Below are 14,628 nucleotides of genomic sequence, written 5' to 3'. Positions count from 1 at the left end.
AGTGGGTTTGCGGCCAGCATGGATCCAGACCAGCCTGCGCATCTGCGCAGTCTGGTCAGGCTCCATGCTGTTTGCTTTTAAAGCCTATTGAAATTGGAGAAACTGTTAGCGAACAGCATGGATCCTGACCAGACTACGCGGATGTGCAGGCTGGTCTGGATCCATGCTGGTCGCAAACCCACTATGTTGGTTTTCTCATGGCGCGGCTCATATCATATCCATAATAATTTTGCACGAGAACTTGACACGAACTCAAGAATTTTCAAGAATTGGCGCGAAAACTCTTGCTCGTCGTTAAATAAACTACTCGGACCAACAGGATTTCATGTCTTAAATAAAACCAATGAAAATAGCCGACAGATATTATAAAAGACAGATCAAGAACTTAGCAAATACAAATAATATACATTAAAATAGTCCAATGTTTCATAAAATTTTGCACTTACAACCATATTCTGTGTAACAGGTATCAACTAAAATTAACCCAGTTAGTCACTACATCTATATATATATTGGAAAGATATAGGCTTCTTTCTATTTTAAGGATATTTTCTTAGTATTTCCGTTAGATTTCAAACTAATATAACGTTTGTTTCCGCGACTGCGGGATATTTACAAGTATATAGAGGATGTTAACATTATATAGATACCATCATAACTTTTCGAATAGGAACAGGAGGACTGCTTTTATTACTGCATGTAAATGCGTGTGTTTAATGTAAGGATACATCATAGTTTTATAACTCTGGTAACTATTCTTTCTTTTATTTAACCTTTTTAATTTTTTTTACTTACTTTCTAGCACAAAACAATGTAATGACGATAAAAATAGAGTTTTCCGTAATGTTTTGAGTCAAAATAATTAGCACAAGTTTGAACAATTTTTTCAAGTCAAACAACAGCCTGCATTTTATGCACTGATAAAATACTCTTCAACATAATTGCTCCCCCCCCCCCCCCCCCCCCCCCCCCCCCCCCATCCCTTTTTTTTCAGCAGTAATGATTCATATTTTTTCTTACACATTTTAAGACTATATTTCTAGCCCCGTTACAGATTTTAGTTCGATATACTCATATAGTTATATTTTGCCCGCTAAGGAGAAAAATTCTATAAGACTTGTCTTTCATTCTTATCCTTTCCTGTTTTGCTTTCATCACAGTATGACATTTGTAGTATCAATATGCACTTCATTTTGGGAAACTAAAAATCAGAAAGATAAGTATTATTGTTTTATTTTAACACGAAAATAGTTCGCGCTTTACAGTTGCGGTCCATAGCCTAACAATTATATTTTCCTAGGTGTTTCTCTAACATAGTACATAAGAATGTTTGATCTACTATCATAGTCCTATTTTATTGTATCTAATACCTTAAATTCTGTTTTGGACTTTTTTCTTCTTCTATTTTAAACAGTCGAGTGATTTTAATAAATAGATAATATCAATAAAATGCATGAAGAAATGTAACTGCATAGAACTTTTAGGCAGAGCGTAAACGTATAAGTTATCGGAGAATGACCGCTATATGTCGTATTTATAATAAAGTTAACTCTTTGTTTTCAGTGCTAAACCAACAACAGTGTGTCCCTGACGCTCAATTATGAGGGTGGAATCGACATGTGAATGAATACAATGCCATATCCTTTCAGCCTTTTATTAGGAACTGTAATGTGTTATTAAACATGGAAAATATAACTTACGTGTTTAACATCTCTTCAGAAGCAGCCACCGATGTAACTGTTACCGGCGAGACGTCTCTAAGGACAAGTGTAACTCCGAATGACATAACAACCGTTGATCAAACTATAACAACTACCAATGAGTGGTTGAGTACCGGTTCTAAATTGTCTGGCATTACAGGCAGTTCCCAATCAACGGAGAACCTCACGAACTGGTTAGGTTTTACCATACAAAGTGACCACTACAATGAATATGATATATATACTTTTGACTATGGGGATAACTACATATATGCTGCTTATACATTTGAAAAACCATTTTATTTGTATGTTTGGGAATTCTTGGTTATATTTACATTCCTCGTCAACCTCATTGTGATATCAGTTCTGCTGCGCAGAAAGGTGCGCAATGCTACGAATATAGTCCTTGCCGCCATTGCAATTTCAGACTCGCTTACCGGACTCGTGACTCTGCCGTCTTATATCATGGTCTACTTGAAGTATGTTCCACCATATGGTGACTACGATTACAGCAGTGAACAATCTACTCCAGGTCAATATGAAAGTGGAGGATATACTAGTGACTCCTTTTATGATGATACCCAGACGCAGGAACCAGTGGGCGGATGTGAACTAACGAAAGATCTTTGCAATGGTTACATGATTTCAAAGTACTTTTTGTCCAAGTCGTTCCATTCAATGTCGATATTTCTCACTTTATTTCTTGCTATTCAGCGATATATATCAATAAGATACCCATATCGGTCCCAACTTCTGTTGAATTTACCAAAAATCGTAATTTGCTGTGTGGCTATTGTACTTATTTCCCCAATTTTACATGTGTATCATCTTCTCGGAGAAAGAGCATTTGATGGCAAGTGTCAATGGGAACTGACGGAGAAAGGCTGCGGAGGCGGATGCATGTATTTATTCATTACATTTTTCATACGTCATTTGATACCCTGTGTCGCGCTTGTAATACTTACCACACTTTTCATTCTTCAATTGAGATCAGGGGAGAGAAATCTGTGCCGAATGGATAGTAGCAAATCACAAATTTCGAGACGGAAGGAAGAAAATCGACGTATTTCTATCATTGTTACAGCAGTGGTTTTAGTTTTTCTGATACCGGAAATACCGTATGGAATATTGCTTTTGTACAATGCTATAGACAAGGCAACCAATCAAGGCAGAGGCATGAATTTAGAAACAAACAGAGCTCTTCATTTAGTTTATGAACTTCTTCTGGTCCTGTCTTTTCACGCCAACTTTTATGTCTACACCTTTTTCAACAGAAGATTCCGGAAGACACTTTTCAGGACCTATCTCAAACCTGTTAGGCGATTCCTCGGTGATACAGATAGACTGTCGGTTTCCACAACCTCGTCAGTTTCACGCAGGACTTCAAACAGGAAGACAGATACCGGAAGCGCTATAACGCAGCTTGAAATGCATTCTATGATTAACACTTCACCACCAGGCCAACCAGAAATACAAACTAATTCAGCTGCCTCAAGCTTAGTTGAGAAAGATCTAACTGTTTTTGAAGGTGACTGCAATTTGTGATGAAAATTCGAAGAAAATTAGCCGCCTCTAATGGACGCGGTAGATTTTCGCTATGCATTGTACAATACATAGCAACATCTGTTGTGGAGACCCCGATATTTAAAGCGAAAGATAATGTAACAGTTTCAGTTCTTTAACTGTTAATTGCATGGACAACATTTAAATAAAAAGCATTAATAACTAATTATTTTCTTGTTTTATTTTAGATATTCGTGCCCTCTTTGAACCCCAGAAAAAAATGTTACAAGTTATCAACATTATCAAATAATTGACAACCAGACTGTATATATTTACGGGGCACGGATGTTCTAGCCAAAGAAAAAATACGTTGTAAGCCCTATCGAGAAACATCTCCAAAAGCATCAATCTTCGAAAAACTGTTTATAACTACAGTCAAAACTGTGCTAAAGACAATCTCTGTACAGAGACCATCTGGCATGAGTTTTATTTCCGAATTATTTTTTTTCCAGTTTACTAGTTTATAAAATGTGAATAAAGATCATCTGTATACTTTCTGTCTAAAGCATAGCCTGTGCTCAAGACCAACTGTCAACATACACTACCTGACCGTAAAGGCCCTAATTAAACATACAAAGTTTATTTTATCCTGTTCTTGCAAATAAAGACCATTAGCCCAGACAGAATTTCCGCGTAGATAAATACGTGCTAGAGACCTCCTGAGAACAGGGACTACCTATGATCAGGGAAAACTTTAAACAGAGACCACCTGTAAACAGGAACCACCTGTGATGAGAGACCACCTATGGTAAGGGACAAACTGTGACCAGGAACCATCTGTTATCAGAGACCACGAGTGAACAGGGCCCACCTGTGGTCCGGAACCACATGTGAACAGAGATCACCAGTTATCAGGAACAATTGGTGATCAGAGACCACCGGTGAACAGAGATCACATGTGAACAGGGACCACCTGTGAACAGAGACCACATGTGAACAGGGACCACTTGTGATCAGGGACCAATTGTGGACAGAGAGCACCTGTGAATAGATACCTCATATGAACAGGGACCACCTGTGAACAAGGAACATCTGTGAACAGGGACCATCTTTGATCATGGACCAACTGTGGACAAGGAGCACTATGTGAACAGAGAATATCTGGGATCAGGGACCAACTGTGGACAGGGAGCACCTGTGAACAGAGACCACCTGTGACCTGGAACAATCTGTGACCAGAGACCACCTGAAAAGAGATCACCTTTGAACAGGGACCACCGGACTCTTTAGAACCGTGACTAGACAGATTGTCGCATCACGCAGTATTTATGGTTATCATATAAAGGAGCGTCATGCAACTTAAACAAATATTTTATAAGCTACGCCTTGATACTAAAAGTAGTGGAAAAGTGTGCACATTTTTTATCTATTTTTGGGTGTTGCCATGTTTATCATGTTGAAAAGACCAAAGGAAAATTGCCGCACCATCAGATAATTAAATAATTATACATCTAATAATTCAATAAAATAATGAATCGATCATCAGTCGGTTTTCTACTTATTAACCAACTTGAAAATAAATAAACATATTTCGGAACAAGGCTTTTCCTCTGCTATTTCGTGTAAAAGGACGCTACCATTTGCGTCATTTTTTAATTTAATTTTCAAAATATCTTGATTTGTTTGTAACTAATCGCCAGAAGCGATATTGAAAGGATATTTTAATTGTAAAATTTAGGCACCTTGGTTACTAAACAGTTCTTAAAGATAATTTTGAGCTTTAACCAGCCCGTTTCAGGATAATTTCGTTAGAATAAAAATAACATTTCAAAACAAAAATGTGTAATGTTCCGAAATCAAAATTAAAATGGCGATTTTGCCCGACGATTTTGGTCGAAAGAATATAGTTCTGTCATTATACTTACATTGTTCAAAACCATGTTCAAACTACCGCCCTTGTGTGAGTGAGATATGATCTACATCTAAATAATTGCATAATAGATAAAATTAACGAAAACAAATCACTGTTATGAAATAGGTTTATCAATTTTAGATAATAGTAATAATACATGTTTTGTGAGCTTTAAATACAAATTCCGGTTCATGTACGGGATAAGAGACGCGAGATAGCTGTAACTTTAACTGTTTATGAAGCATATACCTGAAAATGTAAGCTACACTTTTATATTGGTTAATTAATCACTCTCTGGACGTGAGAGCAAAACTGCCCGGTCTCAACATAACAACACCTTAAAAGGCACCGTTTCGTAAGTTTCGTTATAATTTCTGGTTCTTCGGGATCATGGAGAATATTCAATTGGACTATAATATTATTCCGCTTAAAGCCCTGCTCCAGTCCTACCTTTTAACCTTCCATTGTCACTGAAAAAGCATGAAAATCCTGACTATGAACAGTGACGCCTGTCAAAATAGAGTCTATTTTTTGTAAGATTCCATATAAAATACATGTGGTTTTGCGTGATAAAGTGTGGCGCGCGGCCGTTAACTGTTACCTATTGTAATCATGGGTTACATGCACAATAGAATTTGAATAGCCGCGAAGCAGGGCTTTAAGCCGGTGCTAGGGGCGTGACGGGTGTTGCACATTTCATTACCTGTCGTGAACAGACTCAGTTAAACCGAGTCTGCCATTATGTTTCTTGTTGCCTTCTTTGCTTCCAAAGGATGTTTTCACTTATTTGATTATTCATATTACGTCATAAAAGTATTTACGTATATCTCTGTACTATCCAAACAACTACAATGTATTTGTTTCCGCATATCAAGTGCTTAAAAATATTCATAATATAGTAACATATAATATAAAGACAGCTTTCAAAACAAAACACTTAATTCGATAAACAGTAGGGCTTTATACTGACATGTTTTAATCTGAGCAGGGATACAGGCTACATTATTCTTTAAAAGAATTGGTAAGTTTTTATTACTTCAGTTAGAGCAAAGATGCGTGCTATATGATTGTTGTATAGAATTGGTAAATTTTCATTTTTAAGTAAGTGCAGGGATGCACGCCACATAATTATTTTTTTATAGATTTGGTAGTTATATATTGTTTTAACCAGAACAGGTTTACACACCACATGATTATTTTTATAGATTTGGTAGTTATATATTGTTTTAACCAGAACAGGTATGCACGCCACATGATTATTTTTTTTATAGATTTGATAGTTATATATTGTTTTAACCAGAACAGGTATGCACGCCACATGATTTTTTTTTATAGATTTGATAGTTATGTATTGTTTTAACCAGAACAGGGATGCACGCCACATGATTATTTTTATAGATTTTGGTAGTTATATATTTTTTAAACCAGAACAGGTATGCACGCCTCATGACTATTTTTTATAGATTTGGTAATCATATATTGTTTTAACCAGAACAGGGATGCAGGCTACACGATTCTTATGTAGAATTGTTAAGTTTTTATTTTCTTAATTAGAACATGGACACAAGCTACATGATTTTACTTAAATCAGGGATGCAGGCTGTATCATTCTTTTATAGAACTGTTTTATAGTTATAGAAAGCCTTGCACACAAAATATCCTAATTACTCGAAGAGGTAAACGTTACAAAATATTCACATCTTACAATTCTTAGAACATTGGTAACACTCAAAGAATTCAAATGCAAGACTTTTATTACTGTCCATTTGGGATGCAATAATTATAAATACAGGATAGTTTAAGAACTTATGTTGAATACCCATTCAGTATTATCACATGTGATTGTGAAGACAGAGGATAGTTTGTTTTGGATCAACTATCACAGTGTGGCCCTACCCTTCTTAATTGTCGCTGTATATAAGCAAGTTTATAGCAAACTACACTCATTTGCAATGCAATGTACTTAAACAACATATATTTGTAAAGCAATTCAGGAACGATTTTATCTAACGGAAACACATTTGCATTTGAAGTGTTTCACAAGTATAATAACTGTTTACATTGCAGCAGCTCGTTTATAATTTATATGAATTACATGTATCTCAAAAGTTTATGTTAAACTTTATATATATATTTGACATTAAGAAATACGAAAGACGTGAAAGTCGGTATTAGACATTTATAAAAGTTCGTGCCAAATTTGGATTTAGAAGCGTCTAAAAGCTTGTACTTAAATCAAAGGAAAACTTAGCCGACCTTCACATGTAATTTGTGGTATGTCTAAAAACGTGTCATTTAAGAAGCATATTGGTCAAATAATAATGTCGATCAAAGGTCAAGATTATAGGGGCCAGAACAGGGAAAGCCGTTTCCGATAACTTAAGAATCCTTTGATCCAGAACCTTGTGATAAGACTTACAAAGTAGATAATCCCTATTGATTTGAGATTACTCGTTTAAAGGTCGAAGGAGCCTGGACGTGTAAAACCGTTTCCGATCAATAACTTGAGAACCACTTGAGTGAGTGAGTGAGTGAGTGAGTTAGTTAGTTAAGTTTTACGGTGAATCGTCACAAAATGGTCATATATCGCCGAGAAGAAGTCATATTGCAAACGCCAATTGTAAAGCATAAACATTTATGTAAAAATGTAAAGCATACCTAAAATCATCCATGTAAAAATGAAAAGCCGATTATGTTTAATGTAAAGCATATCTAAAATCATTTATGTTAAAATGTAAAGCATATCTAAAATCATTTATGTTAAAATGTAAAGCATATCTAAAATCATTCATGTTAAAATGTTTTTACGTATATGTTTAAATATCAACTGCAAACAGAAGAACATTGCAAAAGATGTAAATAAAAATATAAAATGTCGGATGTTTTGATAAATTCCTATCTGCTTTAAAAATGATGAAATATTTCCGACTGTCAAATAACTCTTTTTCAAAGATTGAACGTAATAATATGTACTGCGTAGCAAAGTCCACACAGTCGATTAGAACCACTTAACCCAGAATATTGAAACTTCATAGGATGATTGGTCATGAAAAGTGGATGATCTCTACTGATTCGGAATGCTCGATCAAAGATCAAGGTCACGGGGACCATCCGCCAGTCTGTCTAGTATCTAGAATCTTCAAACTTCATATGATGACAGGGCTTACGGAGTAGATGACCTCTAGTGTTTATGCGATCACTCTATCAAAGATCAAGATCACAGGGACCTGAACATGAATCACAGTTTCCGATCAGTAACTTGACAATCACTTGACCAAGAATGTGGAGGACTTACAGAGGAGATGACATCTATTGTTTTTCTTTTTTTCCTAGCCAACGATCATGTGAAAGACAATACTTTGTAGACATTGTTTACAAAATCAGGCAAACTCATGATTGTGTAATTTAACTATCAGCACTCTATGGCGAACTAGGCTGTTTACCACTCAATGTCTACAGAAAAATATCAATGTTAAAATAGTGTACTTAATAATCCATCCCGTACAAAGAAAAAATACGCTTTAAAATAGTCACAGATCAAGGGCAAACATATAATCGAAAAAAAAGCCCAAAAAAACTGGGCTTTCCAAATAAGACTGATATATCTTTGGAATGAACAATTTTAAATTGACATCCCTTTTAATACAATTAAAAACAGCGGATTATTGATGCATACGTTGTCATGATACTCTAATATAAATAACTCTATAGTCGTTTGAAATCATACTGCATTTTAAGCATAACTTCGTATCGGAAAACTATCTAGATGTCATTACTGAACTGCCTTTATCCTCACAGGACATGATTCAAATTGTCGAAACCGGAAAATATTAAATCGCCCCTGTTGGATGTACGCAGATATTGAGTGACTGTATATAATGCCGGTCCCTTATTATCTCCATTGGTTAGCCCTTCATAAATTTGATGCTGTTATGTCAGCTACCTCCAAAAAGATTATTTGCAACATTGCGAAATTTATATACTTTGCAAACAAAAGGTATCACATCACAAATTTATTCATTCCTAAGCCCCCATCACACCAAACTAGTTCTCAAAACGTCCCAACCCGTCCTAATATATTGTAAAACGGGTTGCGATCTGGCTAGAACGTTTGTACTTTGGCCGGAGAATATCCATAATGCGATCATAGTTAGTTCTTAAACAGTTCTCGATACGTCCATCGCGTCTTTATCCCGTATGAAGTCCGTTTATAGTAAGTTCAGTTCGGAAAAAATGCCTGTTCACCTCATGTGGAAATCATTTGTAGGCAGTCTAAGTCCGTCTGTGTTCAGATAAAAGAAGTCCGTAACTAGTCTAAATTCGTTCCGAGTACGTCGACATACGTTCTAACTAGTTGTTAACTCGACCAACTCGTTCACAGACAGTTCAACTCGTTCCGATTACGTCCTCATCTCTCCCTAGTACGTTCAGAACGTAAATTGTAATCACGTTTAAGCCCGTCGGCTATTAAAGCCATCACGTTTCGTCCAGTTCTCATTCTTGTTTGTCTCTTCAACCTCTCAAAACACAAAAAAAAATCCACAGCAATAGGCAAGTATCAATATGGCTACAAAGAAAAGTGAAGCCAAACAGAAACGGGGTGTAAAGTGTTAAAGCAGTAAAAGACAAATGTCTCACAGAAGCCGATACAGAGTATATTCAGTCAGCCTCTGAACGTGAAAGTCGAGAGGATGAGCGTCTCAATTTATTCCTTCAACCTTCTGACGACTCCGTCTCCAAGTCCGAGGATGAAGAGGACAGAGTCAGAAACCAAAGAAAAAAGCAAAGGCATAAACTTGGCTAAACCTTGTGCCCAAATATTGTACCTGTACGGCAACAGCATGTATTTATACCCTAACTTGTGTTAGGGTCCGACGTTACATAGGAACTGTGAATAAACGTACTAAACGTACTAAAAGCGTGCGGAGCGTACTGAGAACGTATTGCAAACTCTTAGAACTGTTTAGAAACGTATTGCAAACTTAGTATTTTATTTTGATCGTATTCAGACGGAATAACGACGCACAAAGGATGTAATGCAGTCGAGTTAAGTCTTTCTGTGAACAGGTTAAACGAGCTACAAATGGATCCGGACGGTGTGCACACGCACTAAAATTGACGCCCGATCGCATTACGTCATACCACGTCTCTAGTACGATCGAAGTACGGCGGTTCAGTTCTTAGTACGTCCATCTCGTTTTAAGTACGTTGTCAGTCCGTCTAACTGTAGGACGGAATGATCGGCAGAATATTTTGAGTAGGCTCAAAGTTCTTGAACACCATTCCCGTTCAACCCCGTCCGAGCCAGTCCATAAAGTTCTTAGACAGACAGTAGATCTTCGCTACTACGTCTGTTCCGTTGCCACACAGTTTAAGCCCGTTCGGCTACATTTTTTAGAACGTACTGAAAACGAGCTTGGGGTGATGGGGGTATAATTAAGATGGAAAAATATTAGTTTGTTTTATTGATAACTTTTGTAATTCCAAAATGTATGAAACAATTGCTAAATTGCTCAAACTGTATGTTATGTTGCAATAAACATTGCATATTATGTTTAATGCAAATAAATTGTATTGTATTGTATTGTATCGTATCGTATCGTATCGTATCGTATCGTCGTATTGTTTCGTATCGTATTGTATTGTACAACACGCTATTGGAACATAATAAATCGGTTAATGGGTCACGTAATAAATCGCTTAATATTTTGAAAACTGAATTTAACACAGCCGTTAAGAAATTGAAAGTTAATCGTTTATTGTTTAACACTGGTTCAAAAGAGGTATGAAACAATACAGTTTCACTTAAATACACTTTTCATGTTTCAGTAAAAATATTGATTATTATTTACCTTTCTTTCTTTTATTTTCAGTCTGGTAGACAGGGGCTAAAACGACATATTATGACGGTGAAGTCGGCAAGTGTATGAATGCAAATCAAACTTCTTTTCCTCGTTTATACGAACTATATTGTACATGCAAGTACAACTGATGATATACGGAACATATAGCTAACGTGCCATGCATCTCTACACAAGCAGTCACTGGTATAACTGTAACTGACGAGAAGTCTCCAAGTACAAGTGTAACAAAAAATAGCGTAACATCCGTCAAACAAACTACAAAAACTATCAATATGTGGTCGAGTACCGGTTCTAAGTTGTCTGGCATTACAGGAAGTTCGCAAACAACATTGAACCTGCCAAACCGGACAGGTTTAACCACACAGGGCCTCTATGACAATAATGAGTCTGACTACGACTATAGCTACGGGGATGTATACATGTATCCTGGTTATACATTTGAAAAACCATTTTATTTGTATGTTTGGGAATTCTTGGTCATATTTACATTCCTCGTCAACCTCGTTGTGATATCAGTTCTGCTGCGCAGAAAGATGCGCAATACAACAAATATAATTCTTGCCGCCATTGCAATTTCAGACTCGCTTACCGGACTGGTGACTCTGCCGTCCTATATCATGGTCTACTTGAAGTATGTTCCACCATATGGTGACTACGATTACGGTTACAGCACAAGTTATACCAGCAGTGAACAATCTACACCGAGTCAATATGAAAATGGAGGAAATAACTCCTTTTATGATGGTTCCCAGCCTAGCCAAGGGCAGGAACCGGTAGGCGGAAGTGAACTAACGCAAGATCTCTGCAATGGTTTCATGATTTCAAAGTACTTTCTGTCAAAATCATTTCATTCAATGTCGATATTTCTCACTCTATTTCTTGGAATTCAACGATATATATCTATAACATACCCATATCGGTCACAGGTTCTGTTGAATTTACCAAGAACCGTAATTTGCTGTGTGGGTATTGTACTTATTTCCCCAATTTTACATGTGTATCATCTTTTCGGAGAAAAAGCGGCAGGGGGCCTCTGTCAATGGGAACTGAAGGAGGAAGGCTGCGGAGGCGGATGTATCTATCTATGGATGGCATTTTTCATTCGGCATTTGATACCATGTGTTACGCTAGTGGTGTTTACTATACTTTTTATCCTTCGTCTACGTTTAGGTGAGAGAAATCTGCGCAGAATGGATAGCAGCAAATCACAAATTTCAAGACGGAAGGAAGAAAATAGACGTATTTCTATCATTGTTATCGCGGTGGTTATAGTTTTTCTTGTACCGGAAATACCGTATGGAATATTTCTTTTGTACAATGCTATAGACAAGGCAGCTAATCAAGGCAAAGGCATCAACTTGGAAACAAACAGAGCTATCCAATTAGTTTATGAACTTCTTTTGGTTCTGTCCTTCCATGCCAACTTCTATATCTACACCTTTTTCAACAGAAGGTTCAGGAGGACATTGCGCAGGACCTATCTAAAACCTTTCCTTGGAGACAAAGATAGACTGTCGGTTTCTACAACCTCCTCGATTTCACGAAAGACTTCAAACAAAAAGGCAGATACTGGAAGTGCTGCAAAGCGCATTGAAATGGAATCCATGATTCAAACCACACATCTGAGCCAGTCAGACATAAAAACTAACTCGGTTGCCTCAAGCCTAGATGGAAAAGATCAAAAGGTTTTTGAAGGTGACTGAATCATGGATATTTGACATGTGTGATGTCAATGACATGGAAGAAACGCCAGTAATTTTGTTTTTCTATTGTGTAAAATAAACAGAATGGCTGCAAAAATACTTTGTTCTGTATGGTTTTTGCTACGAATTGGCCTTAAAATATTAAAATATTTAGTTTTAGTGTCATTTGATGTACAAACTGATTTGCTCTATTTGACCCTATATAGTGATAATCAATGCTAATGTATTGTTTTAGTCTGCCAATATACCCGAAAAAGAGGCCTAGAAATTGCCTTTTGATGGCATTTTGTGTTTCATAATTTTAACATGTCCAAAACATTGCGGAATGATACTTATTTCACTTGGGTAATGATTACATTTTACTCGGACTTTATCGTAGACTCCCTGTGTAAAATCTCAAACTTTTAACTAAAATAAAGGTATTAAATAGATATAAAATTTCAATGAAACTTCAAAGTTTTACTGTTTGTAGCATGATCTGGGGCATGTGCAGTGAAAACTCTTAATTTGATTTCCAAAATAGTGTGATATTTATTTCTAAAGTCACTATATGTTCATTGTAAATATACTTCGTTATACCAAAGTGGAAACTGGCAGGTACTTGAAAATGCAGCTCTCTGTTTGGTCAGTTAGAGCCCTTAATGTACTGTGATGTCATGATAAAGTTATGACAGCCATGTTCATTGTTAACTTTATGAAAAGTGGAAAAACTTCAGGGGGCTGTCGCCTTCCAAGAATCTTAGTAAGGTCACAGCACAAGGTCAAAGGTCAATAAGGGCATTTTTGTTATAAACGTCAGATTTTCGCAATTTTTGCTACCTTTCAATATAAATATTAATATATATTACTTTTTTTGGTGATATTTATTAATTTGAGAAGTAAAACAAATTATGTAGATTTATTAAATTTGACACTGGCAAAATTCAAAACGACTAAAGTTATAGCTGTAGAATAGGCAAACTTTTCGTACGCTCTGATATTTAGTTCATTTACGAAAGCTATCTTTTTCACATAAACAATTTTGCGGCCAATATTTCAATCTCCAAGGGATTATGAATATGATCTTGTCCTGACATAGAATGCTATTCTGCAAGTGTGCATTAAAGGAATATCACATTTGTATTGAGAAATATGCGCGAATTCTTCAGTTGAGATTTTGCACTATATATGCGGTGCAATAATATTTTCCGTGAGAACACGAGTGCATATTTCTCGATGCAAAGCTTATCATCATTTTATTGCATATTCATTTGTAGCTCCACCATCCGGAGAATAGGGGTGCTATTCTACTCGCCCCGGCGTTTGCGTGAGCTTTCTTGGCTAAAGGTTTTCGGAAACCTTTGTTTTTCTTTGTTTCTATTGCTTATATATCTTATTATATCTCATTATACCCAAGGTCAAGGTCACCGAAGTGTGGCAACCTTTGTCTTTCTGTCATATCTTTGTTACTATTTCTTATGTCTTACTGTAAGTTCACATAAACATCGGCCTTAGTAATGTTTCTGGTTCTGTTTGTATAGATTAAGGAACTTTGAAAGTAAATGTTAGACGTATATGCAGTGCAATAATATACATTACAAGCTTTATAATCATGTTATATGTATTATAGAAATAAATATTGAGTACATTGTACGGGATAAATTTGTCTTTTGAGTAATAGAATAAGAAGTTGTAAGATTATTTCCAGAAAAATAAGAGAAACAAGAGCACCGCCTTGCGGGTGCAGACGCTCATCTGATTTTTTGTCTCTGTATAATAGAAATATTGTCCTACCCATGATTTTCTAAGTTCAAAAAGGGTAATAATTCTTACAAAAAGCAGGATGGAGTTATGTTTCTTGATATACAGAGTCAGCTTATGATGGTTAACAACTGATGCAAGTTTTAAAGCAATAGCTTCGATAGTTTAGAAGAACTTAACCAAGAAATCAGATATTTTCTAAGTCC

At 36.1% G+C, this 14,628-nt stretch overlaps 1 protein-coding gene across 3 annotated transcripts; it reads left to right on the top strand.

Moving 5' to 3' along the window:
- Nucleotides 1–588: 588 nt before the first annotated feature.
- LOC123526286 (uncharacterized) lies at nt 589–14,314 on the top strand. Of its 3 annotated transcripts, none has more exons than XM_045305377.2 (3): nt 589–748; nt 1,564–6,136; nt 10,989–14,314. In XM_045305377.2, the coding sequence occupies exon 2, from the start codon at nt 1,683–1,685 to the stop codon at nt 3,243–3,245; it is 1,563 nt and encodes a 520-aa protein (XP_045161312.1). In that variant the 5' UTR covers nt 589–748; nt 1,564–1,682; the 3' UTR covers nt 3,246–6,136; nt 10,989–14,314. The 3 variants fall into 3 exon arrangements, with proteins under 3 accessions (XP_045161312.1, XP_045161313.1, XP_053378878.1); XM_045305378.2 differs by having other exon boundaries at nt 590–718; XM_053522903.1 differs by lacking the exon at nt 1,564–6,136 and having other exon boundaries at nt 724–748.
- Nucleotides 14,315–14,628: the final 314 nt, after the last annotated feature.

The sequence above is a fragment of the Mercenaria mercenaria genome, chromosome 14 (genome assembly GCF_021730395.1).
Source record: "Mercenaria mercenaria strain notata chromosome 14, MADL_Memer_1, whole genome shotgun sequence".
Taxonomy (NCBI): Eukaryota; Metazoa; Mollusca; class Bivalvia; order Venerida; family Veneridae; genus Mercenaria; species Mercenaria mercenaria.
The sequence above is the reverse complement of the archived record's forward strand: the minus strand, read 5'-3'. Positions and strand labels throughout refer to the sequence as shown.

Bases quoted from the DNA above. Each gene is read 5' to 3' on its own strand.
- LOC123526286 (XM_045305377.2), top strand. From the start codon at position 1,683: ATGGAAAATATAACTTACGTGTTTAACATCTCTTCAGAAGCAGCCACC.